The following is an 18,845-nucleotide window of genomic DNA, read 5'->3' as shown; positions in this document are numbered from 1 at the left end:
GTTCCATAGCCGCAGGCAGAACAGTTGAAACTGGAGCAGCAGCACGGCCAGGTGGACTGGGGACAGCAAGGAGTCATCATACCAGGTAGTCCTGAGGCATGGTCCTAGGGCTCAGGTCCTCCGAGAGAAAGACAGAAAGAGAGAAAGAGAGAATTAGAGAGAGCATATTTAAATACACACAGGACACCGGATAAGACAAGAGAAATACTCCAGATGTAACAGACTGACCCTAGCCCCCCGACACATAAACTACTGCAGCATAAATACTGGAGGCTGAGACAGGAGGGATCAGAAGATCCCTCACTCACTCACTCACTCACTCACTCACTCACTCACTCACTCACTCACTCACTCACTCACTCACTCACTCACTCACTCACTCACTCACTCACTCACTCACTCACACACACACACTAGTCTAGTTATATCATTCCTTTTCTCGGGGGTGGAGCAGCTCTGGGCTCCCAGCAGGCTTTGCAACATGCATTATTTATGGTGTTGCCTTGGTGATTGGGTTGGTAGGCAGGGCCAGACAGCTGGTGGGCAGAGACCCTCATACCTGTATGGTTGTGTGTGTGTGTGTGTGTGTGTGTGTGTGTGTGTGTGTGTGTGTGTGTGTGTGTGTGTGTGTGTGTGTGTGTGTGTGTGTGTGTGTGTGTGTGTGTGTGTGTGTGTGTGTGTGTGTGTGTGTGTGTGTGTGTGTGTGTGTGTGTGTGTCCCAGCTCTGTGTTTAATAGTTATCATATGAGGAGAGAGTAGTTCAGTGGTGAGGTCACTGACCAGCCCTCTCCCTGTAGTTTACTCTGGACAGAGAGGGGGAGAAGGAGAGAGAGATTATATGTGTTGGGTACTTAGACTAGTCAGTGGCTCACAGCTCTCATTCAATTCTCTCTCTCACACACCCTTCCCTTTTTTCTCAGAGAAAAATAAATAGGGAGAGGGAGAGAGAGAAGGAGAGAGGGCAAGGGGTAGAGGGGGTAAAATAGAGGGATCAGCTTCAAACAGTTTTTAGTGAATAATGGAGCTCCTAGTATTCCTCAGGACTGGCATTGTTCTCTTTCTCTCTGCTTCGCTCCCTTGCTTTCTACTCCTCTATCCATCTCACCCCCTTCCCTCTTCAATGCCTGCACGCGCGCACGCACACACACACACACACACATCTTCAGAGGTAAAGGAGAACGCAGTCAGTGTGAGCATCTCTCTAGGCACGGTTAAATGAACAGACAGCAGATGTAAAGAGAGCGATGCAAAGGGACACAGAGAGAAAGAAGATGGATCTTTTTCTTCTTTGTGATTCAAACAATCGCCTGGTGGAACTCATGATGATGTCATGGTGATGGAGTGTCAAGGAGGAGAGGAAAAGGGGGAGCCACAGTAGAATGTTGGGATGAACCCCACCCTAAGAATCTGCTGGCGACTAGGTTCCTGTGATATCTCTAGGCACCCATGGCGAGCCGCGACACACACATACAATACACAGTGCATTGATGAAAGGTGAGGAAGGCCTTCTCAGGTTGACATTTTTAAGACGCCAACACACACTGATTTATCAACACTGGCTGCTGTGTGTGTGTGTTTTCCTCTTAAGCTGACATTAAGCTCACTTAGAGTTATTAGGAGGACAGACCTCTCACAGTGCCAGGCTGCAAAGCATCTTTGGATTGTAAGCACTTAATGTCCTCCAGTGAAAGAAAGAATGAAGGAAATATACACTACCGTTCAAAAGTTTGGGGTCACTTAGAAATGTCCTTGTTTTTGAACACACACTGGACAGACAAACTCTGCCTAGAAGGCCAGCATCCCGGAGTCGCCTCTTCACTGTTGACGTTGAGACTGATGTATTGCGGGTACTATTTAATGAAGCTGCCGGTTGAGGACTTGTGAGGCATCTGTTTCTCAAACTACACACTCTAATGTACTTGTCCTCTTGCTCAGTTGTGCACCGGGGCCTCCCACTCCTCGTTCTATTCTGGTTAGAGCCACTTTGCGCTGTTTTGTGAAGGGAGTAGTACACAGCGTTGTACGAGATCTTCAGTTTCTTGGCAATTTCTCGCATGGAATAGCCTTCATTTCTCAGAACAAGAATAGACTGACGAATTTCAGAAGAAAGTTCTTTGTTTCTGGACAGATGCATATCTTCATTCCCGGTTATGTGAAATCCATAGATTAGGGCCTAATTAACTTTAATTTACTGATTTCCTCATATGAACTGTAACTCTGTAAAATCTTTTAAATTGTTGCATTTTTATTTTTGTTCAGTGTAGTTTGTTGGTCATGGTGATGTAGTAGGTCATCATGGTGATATTGGTGATGTCGTCAGTCGGTCATGGATGAGAGAGGGTTGTTGATTTTCTCTGTTTGGCTTCATTTCCTGCTCTTAGGCGTGAGAGAAAACTGCAGTATCATAGACCAGCTGGTACACACACACACAGGGGGTATGTCTCTTGGAATCAATTGTCATCCGTTCTGCATGGTGGAGTGCCTGTAGTGAGATGAGGTGATGTGTGTGTGTGTGTGTGTGTGTGCGCGAGAGAGAGGGGGAGGGAAATAGAAGGAGCGAGAGCAGGAGCTCTCAGGTTTTGGTCTGTGTGAGTTTGGTCATTTGAATTGTGTGTGAATAGAGTGAGAGTCTTCCTGTCACTGTCCATCCATCAACACCGTAACCCCAGGCAACCAGAGGGGGCAGGACAGTGCGCTATGGCAGTACCACAACCCCTTTTTTTTCTCTTTACCTTCTCTCTCACTGTTTCTCTCTCACTGTTGCTCTCTCACTGTCTCTCTCTCAATTCCTCACTGTCTTCCACTGCATGTCCAGTTCAGGCTTGGCTTGTTCCTCACTCATGCAAAAATGTACCCCACCCCCCCCACCCCCCACCCACCCACAGCCAGCCAGCAGGCGCTATGCTATGCTGCTCTTTCTCTCTAATTGTGTGTTTGGCCATGTCCTCTCTGCCATCTGTTTGAGCCTGTTGTGGGACTCCTGGGAGTGGGACACACACACACCTTCAAGTTCTCTTTTATAAACCCACCTATTTTCAAATAATAAGCATTCTGTCCTCATACATATTATTCATACAGTCATTATTATAATAATAATGTATTTGTATAGTGCTTTTCAATACAAGTAACAAAGTGCTTCACATCATAAAATAATAAAATAAAAGTACTAACAAATAAACAAAGACAGGAGGAAGGAGAATGGAAAAAAATTCAAATTAAAGCATATATTGAAGTCCTACATTAAAATCATCTTCATAAAAGTGTGTCTTCAGCAGGGATTAAAAAATAGGCACTGAATCTGCAAGCCTGAAATCCTCTGGCAGACCATTCCACAGTCTAGGGGCCCTAATGGCAAATGCCCAGTCTCCTTTAGTTTTCAACCTAGACTTTGGAATGGTCCACAGTGCCCTGCCAGAGGATCTCAGGCTGATATATAGGATGGGGGCTAAACCGAGCCTTAAACATGATTAATAGTGTTCAAATCTATTCTAAAAGTGACTGCTAGCCAGAGAAGCTGACGTGGTGACATTTTCTGGTGCCTGTTAAAAGCCGAGCGAGCAGCAGCATTTTGAACTAACTGTAGACAATGGAGTGATTGATTGACAAAGAGTGTATACAAAGAGTTACAATAAAAGCATGTATAACTTTCTCCAGATCAGTGACCTAGCTATATTTCTTAGATGATAAAAGCATGATTATGTTGTGATTAAGTTGTGATTACGTTGATATCTTTTCATGACAATGATGATGATAATTCCAATCTTTTTTGTGTTCCACTTTGTTTGAGAATTTCAATAAACCAAGAAGCTAATGTATCAGAGAGAACAGTCTGCTCTCATCTACTTGAAAGACTGAAGTGTGTGTGTGTGTGTGTGTGTGTGTGTGTGTGTGTGTGTGTGTGTGTGTGTGTGTGTGTGTGTGTGTGTGTGTGTGTGTGTGTGAGAGAGAGAGAGAGTGTTTAAAATATGGTAAAATATGCATTTGAAGTGTCTCTCTCTGCCCTAGGGGCTGGCTCATTAACATGGTGGGACAGGAATACTATTTGATCTTTTTCTCGCTTTCTTGCTTCCTTTCTTATTTTTTTTCTCTTGATATTGTTCTTTCTTTTGTTGAAAAAAATGTAATCTCACACAAACACACACAAAACGATGAGCGTAGGCTCGATCTGTCTAGTCATTAGCTCCACCAGGAGGGGGTCTCTGTCTCCTCAACTCCCCAGGGATAGTGAGGTCTTCTGGGCTTGGTGTATTAAGGCCTCCACTCTCCTCCCCTGCTGGCTGTGGAGGTTTAGCTAATTCAGCTGATCAGCAGGGAGGAACACCAACAGGCTAACCCACTGTCTCTGTCAGACAACAAAACAATATGTGTGTGTTTTGTACTTTCTAAAATTGGTCACAAAAGAAAAAAATATTTTTTTCAGACAGGGGTGAGACAGGGTTGTAATCCGAGTCCAACCCTGTTTGATATCTATAGTGTCAGCTCAGTCAGTGGAAAGCACCAGAGATGCATCTCAAATGGCACCCTATTCCCTACATAGCATACTACTTTTGACTAGAGCTCTATGGGCCCTGGTCAAAAGTTGTGCACTGTAAAGGGAATAGGGTGCCATTTGGGACGTAGCTCAAGATGTACCTTTTTATTAGTCTTCTGCTCTGTGTGTGTGTGTGTGTGTGTGTGTGTGTGTGTGTGTGTGTGTGTGTGTGTGTGTGTGTGTGTGTGTGTGTGTTAGTAGGGTGATGTGTGAGACCTCCCTTGTGTGCTCGCCAGAAGAGGATTTGGGTGGGGAGACGGGGGAGGAGGTGAGACGGGGGGGGTTGAGACGGGGGGGAGGTGAGACGGGGGGGGTTGAGACGGGGGGGAGCTGAGACGGGGGGGGGAGGTGAGACGGGGGGGGGGGGGGGGGGGGGGGAGTGAGACGGGGGGGGGGGTATGACGGGCGGGGTGAGACGGGGGAGGATGTGTTTGATGTCTGAAGGAGGGAGGGAAGATGGAAAGAAGGGAGGAAGTGACAACGGTGCTGTAGAATTACAGAACCAGATCAAGTACAGTATGTGTGTGTGTGATCCACCTTGCGGCCAGCTGCTCTCTTAGTCACCAGGGCTGTGAATGTGAAGAGGTGTGTGATTTGTAGACTGTGTGTGCATTTGTTTATACATCTGTTTAGTGTTTGTGTGACAAATATACTGTAGCTCCACACTTTCATGACGTGTGTGTGTGAGCCACAAACCCCACCTCCTACCCCATGGCTCGTTCTGACATCACAGGCTGTGACCTCATTATGACTGAAAGGCAGCAGAGCAGAACTCAAGTCCAAACACACACTCTCACATTTTTTCACACATACAAACTCTCTCCGTCACACACTGCATGGTATTTGGACTTGAACTAGCTGTAGCTGTTGCAGTTAGAGGAGGACTGAGGAGACAGAAGCTGAAGCCAAGATGGGGCAGGGTAGCGGCAGGTAGCCTAGTGGTTAGAGCGTTGGACTAGTAACCGAAAGGTTGCAAGTTTGAATCCCTGAGCTGACAAGGTAAAAATCTGTCGTTCTGCCTCTGAACAAGGCAGTTAACCCACTGTTCCTAGGCTGTCATTGAAAATAAGAATTTGTTCTTAACTGACTTGCCTAGTTAAATAAAGGTAAAAAAGAGATTGCCCACTTGACAACTGCTTCGCCAGCTACACCACTGAAAAGTTAGCAATTCAGCGACGCGAAGGGAGTCATTTCAAGCTGTGGCATTACGGTATATGATTTTAACTCTGTTACACTAACCCTGAGGTATGATGAGGCCAGTGTACCAGATGATTACAAATCAGATGTAAATGTCACATTATTTACCATGTGGACGTTATGATTCATTCCTGCATTGAGACGACATGAACTCTGTTATTCTCCTGTACAGTGGATGAGCTAAAATAAATCAATCTGCTCTTTTTGTTTAGTGCTCCAAATTTCTACCTCAAATTAGTCCTTTTGGATGTTTTTCTTGGTAAGCTCTTCTCATGACATGAACTCTGTAAAACTGTCCTGTGTGTGTGTGTGTGTGTGTATTTGACCCAGATAGTTGTTCCCTTTGGTAGACTGTGTCCACCAGAGCATTCACTATAGCAGGTTAGCTTACATCCCCTATGTGAATGACTTTGTGTGTGTGTGTGTGTGTGTGTGTGTGTGTGTGCCGTTTTTAGATGTTTGTGGTACAACCAGTCATTAGCTTGTTCCTTTCTCTCCTCAGTTCAATGGCTCTTAGAATTAAGTGAGCAGAGGCAGCAGGGTTGTGTGTGTCTTTCTCTTCCTGGATTGTGACTCAGTGGTCAGTGTTTGCAGCGTGCACACACACATTCTGTTTCCAGGAAACTGGCCTGTAAATGATGTGTGTGTTTGCAGATCAGACAGAATGCCAGCTAGTCAACTATGGACTGGTAGCTCTACTACCTGTGTCATGCTAGCTGATAGGCTAGTTGACTAATGCTCTCTCAGCTGATGGGCTAGTGGAATAATGTTCTGTCAGCTAATTGGCTAGAGTACTAATGTTCTGTCAGCTGACAGGCTAGTGGACTGGTGTGGTCCTGTCAGCTGATTGGCTAAATGTTTTGTCAGTTGATTGGCTAGTGGACTAATGTCATGTTAGTTGATAGGCTGGTAGACTGGTAATGTTCTGTGACCTAATGTTGATTGGTTGTTCCAGGAGCAGCCGGCGTGTAATTGGTGAATATGTCTGATAATGGGGACATCGAGGACAAGCCCCCAGCCCCGCCCATGAGGAACACCAGCACTCTGATTGGCTCCTGCAGCAAAGATCCTGCCCCCCATGGCTCCAAGCCCCTCCCCCCCAACCCAGAGGACAGGAAGAAGAAAGATCGCTCCATCAGGTCCATCCTGACAGGAGGAGGAGACAAGAGTGAGTCCTGTGTGCGCGCGCACAACGAAGGGAGGTAACCAGGGGGAAGACAGACATCCAAATCCCCCAGGATCCCTTGCGGTAGCTTGCATGGTTAGCCTTCCCATGAGCCTCTCCTCTCTCCCTTTCTCTCCTAATTTTATCTCTCTCTTTATCTCTCTCTCAGCCAACAAGAAGAAGGAGCGTCCAGAGATCTCTCTGCCTTCTGATTTTGAACACACCATCCATGTGGGCTTCGATGCAGTCACTGGAGAGTTCACAGTGAGTCCATGTGCTCTACATCTATGCTCTACTAGGGTCTGTCTACGTGCTCTAGATCTAGGATCTGTATCTAGTAGGGTGTTTAACAATGATTCAGCTGATCAACTATGGCCTGTGTAGGATAGTGGAGGCTCCTCAGAGGAGGAAGGTGAGGACCATCCTCCTCAGTGAATGTCATAAAAAAAAATGGAAACAAACATTTAAAAGGTTATCCTTTTTAGATAAAACTATACTAAATATAATCATGTCACTAAATAATTTATTAAAATACACAATTTTGCAAAGAAGATCTACAGGAGCCTCAGCAGCACTCTGGTGTAGCACCATGGTGTACACCAGGGTACACTGGGTACATTGACTTCAATACAAAACCTAGGAGGCTCATGCCCATCAATAGACTTCCACAGTAATTGACCATTTCCGCAGGACGTCCTCCAACCTATCAGAGCTCTTGCAGCATGAACTGACATGTTGTCCACCCAATCAAAGGATCAGAGAATGAATCTCGTACTGAAAGCATAAGCTACAGCTTGCACTGCAGTGCATAAAATGTGAGTAATTGACCCAAAGATAGAAATAAAATAATTGAACAGTTTTAAACAAATTTCTTCTTAAATTTAGAAACGAGAGAAATAAAGATTGTAGTTTTTTTTCTTCCACTTTCAGTTTAATTTACTTAGCTAGGAAATGCAGCTAGCTAACTTTGTTTAGCCTACTGAAACACCCTGCTCAAACAGAGGGATGCTATGTTAGCTAGCTGGCTATGGCTATCCAACACAACACTGGAACTCTTCCAAGTCAAGGTACGCTGTTGGTTTAACTAATTTATTGCCACCTGGGCCCACCGGTGTACCTGCTTACTGAATGCACACTGTAACGTTACTGCATTATTGTAGCGGGTTTACTAAAACATTAGTTCTATTAGCTATGCTGACTATGACGTTACTTTAGCTAATATGGTGACAAAGATGTAGGCTGTGTATACTGTAGCGGTTTGGCATACCCACCCTCAATGCCTCTTTCTTCTTCAATCCCTCTTTCTCCCTCTCTGTCTGTCTGTAATAGGGGGAGATCTTAGGAGGAATGGAGCGAGTAGAGGGAGAGGGAAGCAGAGTGGGGGATGATACTGTAGGATGGAGATATGACCCAGTTCTCTGACCACTGCAGACACGACATCTCTCTCTTGTTACTAACATCGTGTGTGTGTATGTGTGTGTGTGTGTGTGTCTGTGTGTGTGTGTGTGTGTGTGTGTGTGTGTGTGTCTGTGTGTGTCTGTGTGTGTGTGTGTGTGTGTGTGTGTCTGTGTGTGTGTGTGTGTGTGTGTGTGTGTGTGTGTGTGTGTGTGTCTGTGTGTGTGTGTGTGTGTGTGTGTAGGGCATGCCGGAGCAATGGGCTCGGTTGCTCCAGACCTCTAACATCACTAAGCTGGAACAGAAGAAGAATCCTCAGGCTGTCCTTGACGTTCTCAAGTTCTACGACTCCAAGGAGACCAACAACAGCCAGAAGTACATGAGCTTTACAGGTACACACACACACTAGCATGTATACACACACACATTCAGATGTTAACACATACACTATTTGTCAGAACACACATGCTATTTGTCTTGTTTTCTCCTCCTTCATCCTGTTTTCCTTCTCCTCTACAGACAAGAGTTCAGACAACTACAGCTGTTCCAAAACTGCCGTAAGTCTCCTGACACACCCTATTTCATTTCACATTTTTTATTTAACCTTTTATTTAACTAGGCAAGTCAGTTAAGAACAAATTCTTATTTACAATGACGGCCTACCCTGGCCAAACCCGGACGACGCTGGGCCAGTTGTGCGCTGCCCTATGGGACTCCCAATCCAGGCCGGATGTGATCAGGGCCCATCACCACAATTCTGACCAGAGCCCTATGAGCCATGGTAGGGCACTATATAGGGAATAGGGTGCATTTTGATAGGAACATATCTCAACTATCAATGTGTGTTTAGAGCATCTGCCATAGATGAAGAATGGCAAATAGGATTGGAGGGATAGAGAAAAACGGGATAAACAGAGAGAATGAGAGGATAAGAGATGGTGGAAGAGAGAGCAGAGGACAAAATGGAGAGGAGAGGTGTGCCGATCGACAGTCCTTGAGACACATTCTTCCCTGGCTCTACTTCTCCCTCTCTCTTTACCTCTCCATCCCTCATTCTCTCCCTTTGTCTGCACTGTCTGTGAATCAGTATATTTTCCTCCGTTCACGTTCTCTATCTGCCTGGCTGTCAGTCAGTCAGAAGGAGAAGAAAGGGGGAGATGGAGAAGGAGGAAAAGAAAGTGAGCTAACTGAAAGTGATGTCACATCCTCTTCAGAGCTCCAAGGCTGTGTCAGAGACGCCTGCCATAGCAACCGTATCTGAGGACGAGGAAGATGAGGCCATGCCCCCTCCTGTTGTCGCTCCCCGACCAGAACACACCAAATCAGTAAGACACACGCCACACACATACACTCAGCCCCCTGGCTCCAGACAAGGTAAATAAAGTCACACTATCCTTGTGCTGCTCCTCACTAACAGACTCAGCATTGTGTGTGTGTGTGTGTGTGTGTGTGTGTGTGTGTGTGTGTGTGTGTGTGTGTGTGTGTGTGACGATCATGGGCGGCAGCAGGGGGCTGAATTTAGATACTAAACTCACACTGCCTCTCTGTTCACTCTGTTGTCACAGAAAACACACACACACACACACCAGAGAAATCCCCTAGAGAAGTCCGTTCTCTGATTGGCTGAGAGGAGTCTTTTCTTTTGGTCCGAACTGAAGTGGCGTCTCAGACAGGGCTACTGCCATGGCGCCACTGTTGCCACGGTGATTTAGCAGCTTAGCGCACCTGACTGGGACACACAGACACAGTAAAATAAGGACCAGTAACTGTAACTGAGTTGGTTTGGTGGACCACCAATTGCATAAGCTATAGCTCAGAAGGATAACATAGTCCTTTTCTCTCCCTTCTTTCACTCTCTCCCTCTCCAACACCCCCTCTCTCCCTTCCTCTCTCCTTCCCTCCTCCTCTCTTTCTCCTCAGATATACACTCGTTCTGTCATAGATCCACTCCCAGCTCCTCCCACCAGAGACGTTGCCACGTCGCCTATCTCCCCCCCACCTCCGGAGGGCGCCACCTCCACCATCACACCCCCCACTAGCCCCACCCCTAGTCCTGCACCTGGCCCCTCCATGCCACGCCCCGCAGACAAAACACGCAAGAAGAAGATGTCTGATGAAGAGATACTGGAGAAACTGCGTAAGTAACGCATGCACAGACACACACAGGTCGTCTGAAAGTTGCAATAGAAGTGAATTGCACTGGCTGCTGGTTTCAGATCCCTTGTACCATCTCCTGTCATTGTGCCGTAAGTACTCTGTAGTGATGAATGGTGTGTGTACTCTCTAATCCATTGGGGGGGTGTGTGTGTGTGTGTGTGTGTGTGTAACTAGTTCAACTATATCATCCTATGATGCTCCATGCCTCAGATGTACTCAGGTCTCCCTCTACTGGTAAGAAACAATACTGTCACTCAGACATCCTCCTACCCTCCTGTCCAACCCTGGCATCTGATTGGTCCTCTTCTCTCCCTACTGTCCAATCTCCTGGAGTTACCGAGTGATTCTGTGAAATTGAGCATCTGACTGTCTCACCTGCTCCTGTGGACCTAACAAGATGTCCTGTCTGTTACTGTCTCTCCTCTCTCACTCGCTCTCTTTTTCTCTCTCTCTCTCTTTCTCTCTCTCTCTCCTCCTCTCCCTCTCTCACCATCTGTCTGAGTCCGACCAGCATGTCTTTGACCTGACCCTGACAGACGTGGTCCTACAGTGGTTTTAAAGTGAAATCTCTGAGAGTCTCTACTGTAATGGTCCTACTTCTGCCTCTATGTCTCTTCTCTGTTTCCCTGTCTGTCTGTCTCTCTCTTTCTCTCTCTGACTCTTCACTCTGTCTTTCTGTTTCATTTATTAACCTCACTTCTCTCCCTTCTTCCCTTCCTCCCTCCTCTCAGGGAGTATAGTCAGTGTGGGAGACCCCAAGAAGAAATACACTCGCTTTGAGAAGATTGGACAGGGGTGAGTCTACACTACACACACACACACACACACACACACACTTCACTTCTTCACTTTAAAATGAAAGAAGTCTCTCTCTCCCCTCCTCCTCCTCCCTCCTCCAGTGCGTCAGGTACGGTATATACAGCCATAGACATCGCTACAGGCCAGGAGGTGGCCATTAAACAGATGAACCTGCAGCAGCAGCCCAAGAAGGAGCTCATCATCAACGAGATCCTGGTCATGAGGGAAAACAAGAACCCCAACATAGTCAACTACCTGGACAGGTGAGACACACACACACACCAACATCGTTTACTAGACAGGTGAGACACGCATACAAACACACACACTCCTAAACGCACACATTGACATGTAAACACACACATTAGTTGTGAGGACTAGATATCTTGTCTTTCGACTTCTTCTTTTTCACACACAGACACACCCTAACCGTCCCTCACACCCTCTAGCTTCCCCTTACCATTGACGAACTGGTACAGTGGTGATATGTGATGTTACCATGGTAACGTGGGTGTGGTGTTGTGTTTCTGTAGTTACCTGGTGGGGGAGGAGCTATGGGTGGTGATGGAGTATCTGGCTGGAGGTTCTCTGACTGACGTTGTCACGGAGACATGTATGGACGAGGCTCAGATCGCTGCTGTGTGTCGGGAGGTCAGTGCTGCTGTGTGTGTGTGTGTGTGTGTGTGTGTGTGTGTGTGTGTGTGTGTGTGTGTGTGTGTGTGTGTGTGTGTGTGTGTGTGTGTGTGTGCCTGGCTTGTCGGCATGCCTTCTAGTTCAGAAAGTGATGCCTTGAGCACTTTTGTACATCTTTCTCCCTCTCTCTCTCTCTCTCCAGTGTCTGCAGGCCTTGGAGTTCCTCCATTCTAACCAGGTGATCCATCGCGACATCAAGAGTGACAACATCCTTCTGGGAATAGACGGATCAGTGAAACTCAGTATGTAACACACTTATTAGGGTTGGAGATGGGGGCATTAATGTGCAGTTTCTCCATTTGACCAGCAGAGGGAGCTCATAGTCTGTTTTAATGCAGCACTACCACTGTGCCATTGCATATTTAGCCTTATATAGTGCATTAGAGTGCAATGTCCTATTCTAACATGTGTGTTCTCTCTCTCCTCTCTAGCTGACTTTGGGTTCTGTGCCCAGATCACTCCAGAGCAGAGTAAGAGGAGCACCATGGTGGGGACTCCCTATTGGATGGCTCCAGAGGTGGTGACCAGGAAGGCTTATGGTCCTAAAGTTGACATCTGGTCTCTAGGCATCATGGCTATAGAGATGGTGGAGGGAGAACCCCCTTACCTCAATGAGAACCCACTCAGGGTAAGAGGTAGAGAGAGAGAAAATGTGTATGTGTGTGTCTCTCTGTCTTTGTGTGTCTATAACGGCCCTGTCGGTCCTGTCCTATCTCCTAGGCGTTGTATCTGATTGCGACCAACGGGACTCCAGAACTTCAGAACCCAGAGAAACTGTCCTCAGTCTTCAGAGACTTCCTCACCTGTTGCTTGGAGATGGATGTGGAGAAGAGAGGGAGCGCTAAAGACCTACTACAGGTAGAGAGAGAGAGAGAGAGAGAGAGAGAGAGAGAGAGAGAGCGAAAGAGAGAGAGAGAGAGAGAGAGAGAGAGAGAGAGAGAGAGAGAGAGAGAGAGAGAGAGAGAGAGAGAGAGAGAGAGAGAGAGAGAGAGAGAGAGAGAGAGAGAGAGAGAGAGAGAGAGAGGAGCATAAGGTTGGTTTCAGCATCAAACCACATGACTAGTTTTACCACTAATAAAACTAAACCTATCTTTCCTCTCCTCTTTTTCCTCTCTTCTCTCCTCTCCTCCTCCACAGCACCAGTTCCTGAAGGTGGCCAAGCCTTTATCCAGTCTGACTCCTCTCATCCTGGCAGCCAAAGAAGCAGCCAAGGCTAACCGCTAACCTGCTAGATGCTAGCACAATGGATCACCCCCTCCCCGCCCCTCCCTCCGGGGCAAAAAAGACCCCTCCTCTCCCCTCTGGACCCAGACAGGGGGTGTTTCAGGGTGTACCATCCCCCTCAAACCCTTGACCTATCATGGTGACTGTGGGAAGGACGCTCTTACTGATGTCATTGCTGGTACAAATACACTGATCGGATTGGAGAAGAGTTCCAGGCCCAAAGACTCATGGGAGTTGTAGTTTCAGCAGGACAGTGTCTGAACTGTCTATGGACAGTGGCTCTGGACTGGATCTGATCTGACCTTTTGAACTGTTTGTTTGTTTATGTCTGACTGTTATTTTTATGTATTGAAAAAGTGCATTTTGGTTTGATATTTTCTTAGGTGTTTTGTTTTGGGGAGAAGTGATTGGTTGATTACAGTGTAATGAAGAGACGCAAAGTGGTACTGTTATTGTCTAAGTCCCAAACGGCACCATAGATCCTAAATAGTGCACTACTTTTGTCAAAAATAGGGTGCCATTTGGGACAGTCTTTCAGACCGATCAAACGTTGGAACGTCAAACGTATCTCCTTATCTCTCTGTCCTTATCTCTACTCCTCTCTCGCTCTCCCTCTTTCTCTCTCTCTGTCTGGCTGACTGAGATGACACGCATGACACCTTTTTTATGGAATGTCTAAAATCATAATAATAATAATAATAATACAATTGGTGATGATGATGATAATTATGGTACATGAAGGATGCCTGTGTATGATACAGTATAGAAGAACATATCTAAATCCTATTTTTCCAGTACAATCGTTATGGTACAATGTTGGACTGATCCTAGTCCCAACCTTCTGAAGAGAGTATGTACATTACATGTGTAAAAAACTGCAAAAAAACCCAAACTAAAACAACCAGAAAAATATTGTCTGCCTTCTTTGTTTAGCAACGTGTTTTTCTTTATTCAGATGGAGCTGAAGAATACCAAGGTATCAATAAGAAGTATACTTTCTACCAGGAGGTTTGGCTTTGTTCTGTTTTTAAAATGTAGCGTTAACTACCTTCGGCCTTAAACTGTCTCACCGGTGGAAGACTTCTAGCAGACAGTTGGACAACCTCTAGTCTCTCACCAGAATCGGAGTGCTCTGCACGCTCCTGCGGCTGTGAGAAGAGGCTAGAAAACCTCAATCTTTTCAGTTCCCCAGACTACTGTAGTCCACCTGAGGTTAGACCGGTTTAGAACTGGTATAGACTGAGTTGAACTGGTTCAGACCAGTTCAGATAAGGGTGGCGATAGTTATTGAAGTCTTCTCTTCCTGTGTATTGGAGACATAATTATGATGCTTATAAAAGTCTTATTTTGAATGAGACAAATCTCTATTATGGAGAGAGTCTGTCTCGGTCTGTTGGGTGTACTCCTGGTTAGGTCTGTTTATATAAAGTGTTATTGGAAGTGTTTCTGCTCCTCTGGGTGGGGTTCTTATCTGAACGGGAAATAAGACTCAAGACACTGATTAAACTGGTAATTACTGTTGCCACAGTCTTAATCTGCCTGGCTAGACAAAGGGTATGTGTGCGTCTGTGTCGCAACCCACCAGCTCTTTATTTATATCCCTTTCCTTCCCTCTCACTGCCTCATTTATCTGTCTCTGTCTATTCCTCGATCTCTGGGAGAATCTTAATTGCATACTCCTTGCCTTCTACTCAAAATCCATTGGATGAGAAAGACAGGTTTAACCTCTGGCCTTCTCCATCACCCATGTACTATTGTCATTACATGAATGTGTTACAGATTACAAAGAGCTTCACTGCCCAAGATTAGAGGTACACCCACACACTTTAGCCTAGGCAACTAAATCATGATAAACTAGACTATAACACTTTAAAATCACATTCGGTGTGGTTAAATCCGTTATGTTGCATCCATCCCTCTAGTCTGAGCTTCAAACAACAACCTTTTCATTCGCTGCCAAAGAACGAGCGTAATAGTTTCAGCCTATTTGGATCATTATTCCTTACTGTGTAATTATAGATGCATGTACTGTTAGCAACAGGTGGGAGTGGCTCTCTCTCTCTCTCTCTCAAGGTTCTTTGGAGCGAGACAGACGCGGCTGTTATTATACCATCACCAGACTGCAGGAGGCTACGGCAACACAGACCGCGTGCTTTTTTTCTAAACGGATAAACAGACAGAGAAAACAATAACAACGGACGAGTAGCTGTTATAATCACCGTCCGGTAAGTCTGGAATATATTGTTGCATGGTAAACGGTGGTAATAGGATTCTTGTTTTTTCTTGTTTTATTATTGGCTAACGAGTCCCATGCTTATACAGGCAGATCATCCTCTCTTGCGTTAGAGACAACCTACTGCAACACTGTCACGGAAAAAACAGTAGTTTACTGGGCTATTCCATTAATAGTAAGTTGACCATTGAACACTCTGATCATAACAGTTGTTTGAATGAAGATTGATAGATTGCGTCTGCTGCCTGCTGCTGTGTAGAGCCGTCATTGTCTCCTGGGTGACCGACACACGGAGGGAATGACCAGACCGTTAAGTTGGCCGGGAGATTTCTAGATTTACAAGATCTATCTAACGGTCTGTTTGTTTCAGGGTCCGCTCTTTTTTATTCTGTTGGGTATGTGACAGCCCGGGAATATGAGGGTACATAGCATAGCCTACATATATCTCTCTCGCACTCTCTCTCGTCCCTTCCTCTGTTCACGAATAGCCTGGTTTCTGTGTTAGGTTAGATATTGCATTGGTGCTGTGTTAGGTCTTGGGGCTGGGGTAGGTCAACTGCTTCTGGGAATGGTGCTGGTGTATTGGGTTGAAGATTTGTATTGGTGTCTGGTGTATTGGTGCTCAGCTTGGATGGGAGGCCTATGGGTGCTGGGGTATAGCTGGTGATGATGATGGGGTGATGCTGGGAGAGAATGAATGAACAACGGAGACAACAGAGAGTCACTGTTAAGTTTAACACTGTTTATTTATAGACACACACATACTGTCTGTAGCCCTTGCCTAAGGTCATTGTTAAGCCTACTGTACAGGGCAGATGGTGTATAGTAGGCCATATAATAATAAGAGTGGGTAGAACGGGAATCCCCTTTCAATGTCAGGCATTGTGAGTGTATGAGTTTACCAGTCATTGACAAGGTCAGGGGTTCCATGTCTGTTCTACTTAGTCTAATTATAGGGTTTAGGCTACTCTACAAAGTACAGAATCATTCTACTTCTACTAGTCAACTGGCATAATTAATGATGCTATGATACATTAATACAAACATAGAAACATCATCCATTGTATCCATGCAGACGATGAGCAAAACATCACATCTTCCTTCATATATTTTTTCTAGCTCTCTCTGTCCTCTCTGGGTTAGTGGTTTTGTTGGTCCAGTTCTCTCAGGGTTTTATTGACCTTGCATCCTGTAGCTGCTGGTACAACACCAGCCCATCCTAGCATTTACAGTATGTCTGACTGTTTGCTGCTGTTTGTTTCCTGCTGTGTTTCTATGTGGTTTGTGTATGTAATGTGTGAGCTGTAAGAATTTCCTCTTGTAGGACAATAAACCTCAATCTGATCTTTACCTGGACCTCAGATCAGCTTAGTCACTGTCTCTTTCTCTCCTTTTGACATCAAATCTCTTTTTTTTATTTTACCATAGAGAGCATTAATCCATTGACCCGGTATGGCACCTTCACGATTTGCCCAAATGTACCTGGGTGACTTCACACTAAATGTCATGTAGTTTTCTCATACTTCAAGTTATCCGTCTGAAACTTTGCACATACACTGCTGCTATCTTGTGGACACCATCGGACTTACAGACGTGGGACCTTTCTGTTGCATTTCAAAGATGGGGGTAGGGGGAAAAAATGTTGGTATTTTCTTCTACCAGATTTATTGTGTTATATTCTCCTACAGTCAAGTCACATTTCCACAAACTTCAAAGTGTTTACTTTCAAATGGTACCAAGAATATGCATGTCCTTGCTTCAGGGCCTGAGCTACAGGCAGTTAGATTTGGGTATGTCATTTTAGGCGAAAATTGAAAAAAAGGGGGCTATTCCTAAGAAGTTAAAGACATGCTGTGCCAGGTCACGGGAGTAGGTCTGTCCTGTGAAAGAGATATGATCAGTGTATGCTATTAACCTGGATTAATGGTGGTTCAGATGTGGGTTAGTGTTACAGTACAGATGAGGTAGGTCTTTTTAACCTCTCTAGGGTATGTGGGACGAAATCGTCCCACCTACTCAACAGCCAGTGGAATCCCGTGGCGCGATATTCAAATACCTTAGAAATGCTATTACTTCAATTTCTCAAACATATGACTATTTTACACCATTTTAAAGACAAGACTCTCGTTAATCTAACCACACTGTCCGATTTCAAAAAGGCTTTACAACGAAAGCAAAACATTAGATTATGTCAGCAGAGTACCCAGCCAGAAATAATCAGACACCCATTTTTCAAGCTAGCATATAATGTCACAAAAACCAAAACCACAGCTAAATGCAGCACTAACCTTTGATGATCTTCATCAGATGACACTCCTAGGACATTATGTTATACAATACATGCATGTTTTGTTCAATCAAGTTCATATTTATATCAAAAAACTACTTTTTACATTAGCATGTGACGTTCAGAACTAGCATACCCACCGCAAACTTCCGGTGAATTTACTAAATTACTCACGATAAACGTTCACAAAAAACATAACAATTATTTTAAGAATTATAGATACAGAACTCCTTTATGCAATCGCGGTGTCCGATTTTAAAATAGCTTTTCGGCAAAAGCACATTTTGCAATATTCTGAGTAGATAGCTCGCCATCACGGGCTAGCTATTTTGACACCCACCAAGTTTGGCACTCACCAAACTCAGATTTACTATAAGAAAAATTGGATTACCTTTGCTGTTCTTCGTCAGAATGCACTCCCAGGACTTCTACTTCATCCACAAATGTTTGCGTTCAAGACACTATCTGAACGGTGACGCACGGACGCGTATCGTGACAAAAAAATTCTAAATATTCCATTACCGTACTTCGAAGCATGTGAAACGCTTTTTAAAATCAATTTTTATGCGGTTTTTCTCGTAAAAAAGCGATCATATTCCGACCGGGAAACCCTGTTTTCGTTCAAAGACTCAAAATCTAAAATGGACTCTTCACGTGCACGTGCACGTGCGCCCCCGTCTCATTGTTCTCAGATCGACCACATACCAAATACGCTACTGTTTTTCAGCCATGGGCTGCAAAGTCATCATTCAACATTCTGGCGCCTTCTGAGAGCCTATGGGAGCCTTAGAAAATGTCACGTTACAGCAGAGATCCTCAGTTTTCAATAAAGAGAGTGTAGAAGGCCAAGAAATGGTCAGAGAGGGCACTTCCTGTACAGAATCTTCTCAGGTTTTTGCCTGCCATATGAGTTCTGTTATACTCACAGACACCATTCAAACCGTTTTAGAAACTTTAGGGTGTTTTCTATCCAAATCAAACAATTATATGCATATTCTAGTTTCTGGGCAGTGGTAATAACCAGATTAAATCGGGTATGTTTTTTATCCGGATGTGAAAATACTGCCCCCTATCCTAGAGAGGTTAAAACTGTATAGATGTGTTTTCCTTAGTTCAATCGAATATGTTGTGGTAATTCTAACCAAAAGGAGAGAGACTGTATTCT

The 18,845-nt window shown here is 45.1% G+C and overlaps 2 protein-coding genes across 5 annotated transcripts in view; both read left to right on the top strand.

The window, feature by feature from the left end:
* The window catches only part of LOC106612881 (serine/threonine-protein kinase PAK 1), a 17,841-nt gene extending 3,769 nt beyond the window's left edge, over window positions 1–14,072 (top strand). Inside the window, exons 2-14 of one of the 2 annotated variants that reach the window (XM_014214493.3) lie at window positions 6,690–6,896; window positions 7,063–7,157; window positions 8,533–8,680; window positions 8,808–8,845; window positions 9,503–9,613; window positions 10,209–10,425; window positions 11,177–11,240; window positions 11,345–11,506; window positions 11,777–11,894; window positions 12,079–12,178; window positions 12,368–12,564; window positions 12,657–12,794; window positions 13,074–14,072. In XM_014214493.3, coding sequence (XP_014069968.1) covers window positions 6,710–6,896; window positions 7,063–7,157; window positions 8,533–8,680; window positions 8,808–8,845; window positions 9,503–9,613; window positions 10,209–10,425; window positions 11,177–11,240; window positions 11,345–11,506; window positions 11,777–11,894; window positions 12,079–12,178; window positions 12,368–12,564; window positions 12,657–12,794; window positions 13,074–13,160 — 1,662 coding nt within the window. In that variant the 5' untranslated portion in view covers window positions 6,690–6,709 and the 3' untranslated portion in view covers window positions 13,161–14,072. Of the gene's footprint in view, window positions 1–6,683; window positions 6,897–7,062; window positions 7,158–8,532; window positions 8,681–8,807; window positions 8,846–9,502; window positions 9,614–10,208; window positions 10,426–11,176; window positions 11,241–11,344; window positions 11,507–11,776; window positions 11,895–12,078; window positions 12,179–12,367; window positions 12,565–12,656; window positions 12,795–13,073 lie in introns of both variants that reach the window. The other variant, XM_014214492.3, reaches the window with a different exon arrangement.
* Window positions 14,073–14,160: 88 nt separating this feature from the next.
* The window catches only part of LOC106612759 (glycerophosphodiester phosphodiesterase domain-containing protein 5), a 41,915-nt gene continuing 37,230 nt past the window's right edge, over window positions 14,161–18,845 (top strand). For 2 of the 3 annotated variants that reach the window (XM_045724525.2, XM_045724524.2), the window contains exon 1: window positions 14,161–15,385. The gene's annotated coding sequence lies outside the window, so the exon portion shown is untranslated. Of the gene's footprint in view, window positions 15,386–15,407; window positions 15,569–18,845 lie in introns of those variants that run through there. The other variant, XM_082956298.1, reaches the window with a different exon arrangement.

The sequence above is a fragment of the Salmo salar genome, chromosome 09 (assembly GCF_965601325.2).
Source record: "Salmo salar chromosome 09, fSalSal1, whole genome shotgun sequence".
Taxonomy (NCBI): domain Eukaryota; kingdom Metazoa; phylum Chordata; class Actinopteri; order Salmoniformes; family Salmonidae; genus Salmo; species Salmo salar.
The sequence above is the reverse complement of the archived record's forward strand: the minus strand, read 5'-3'. Positions and strand labels throughout refer to the sequence as shown.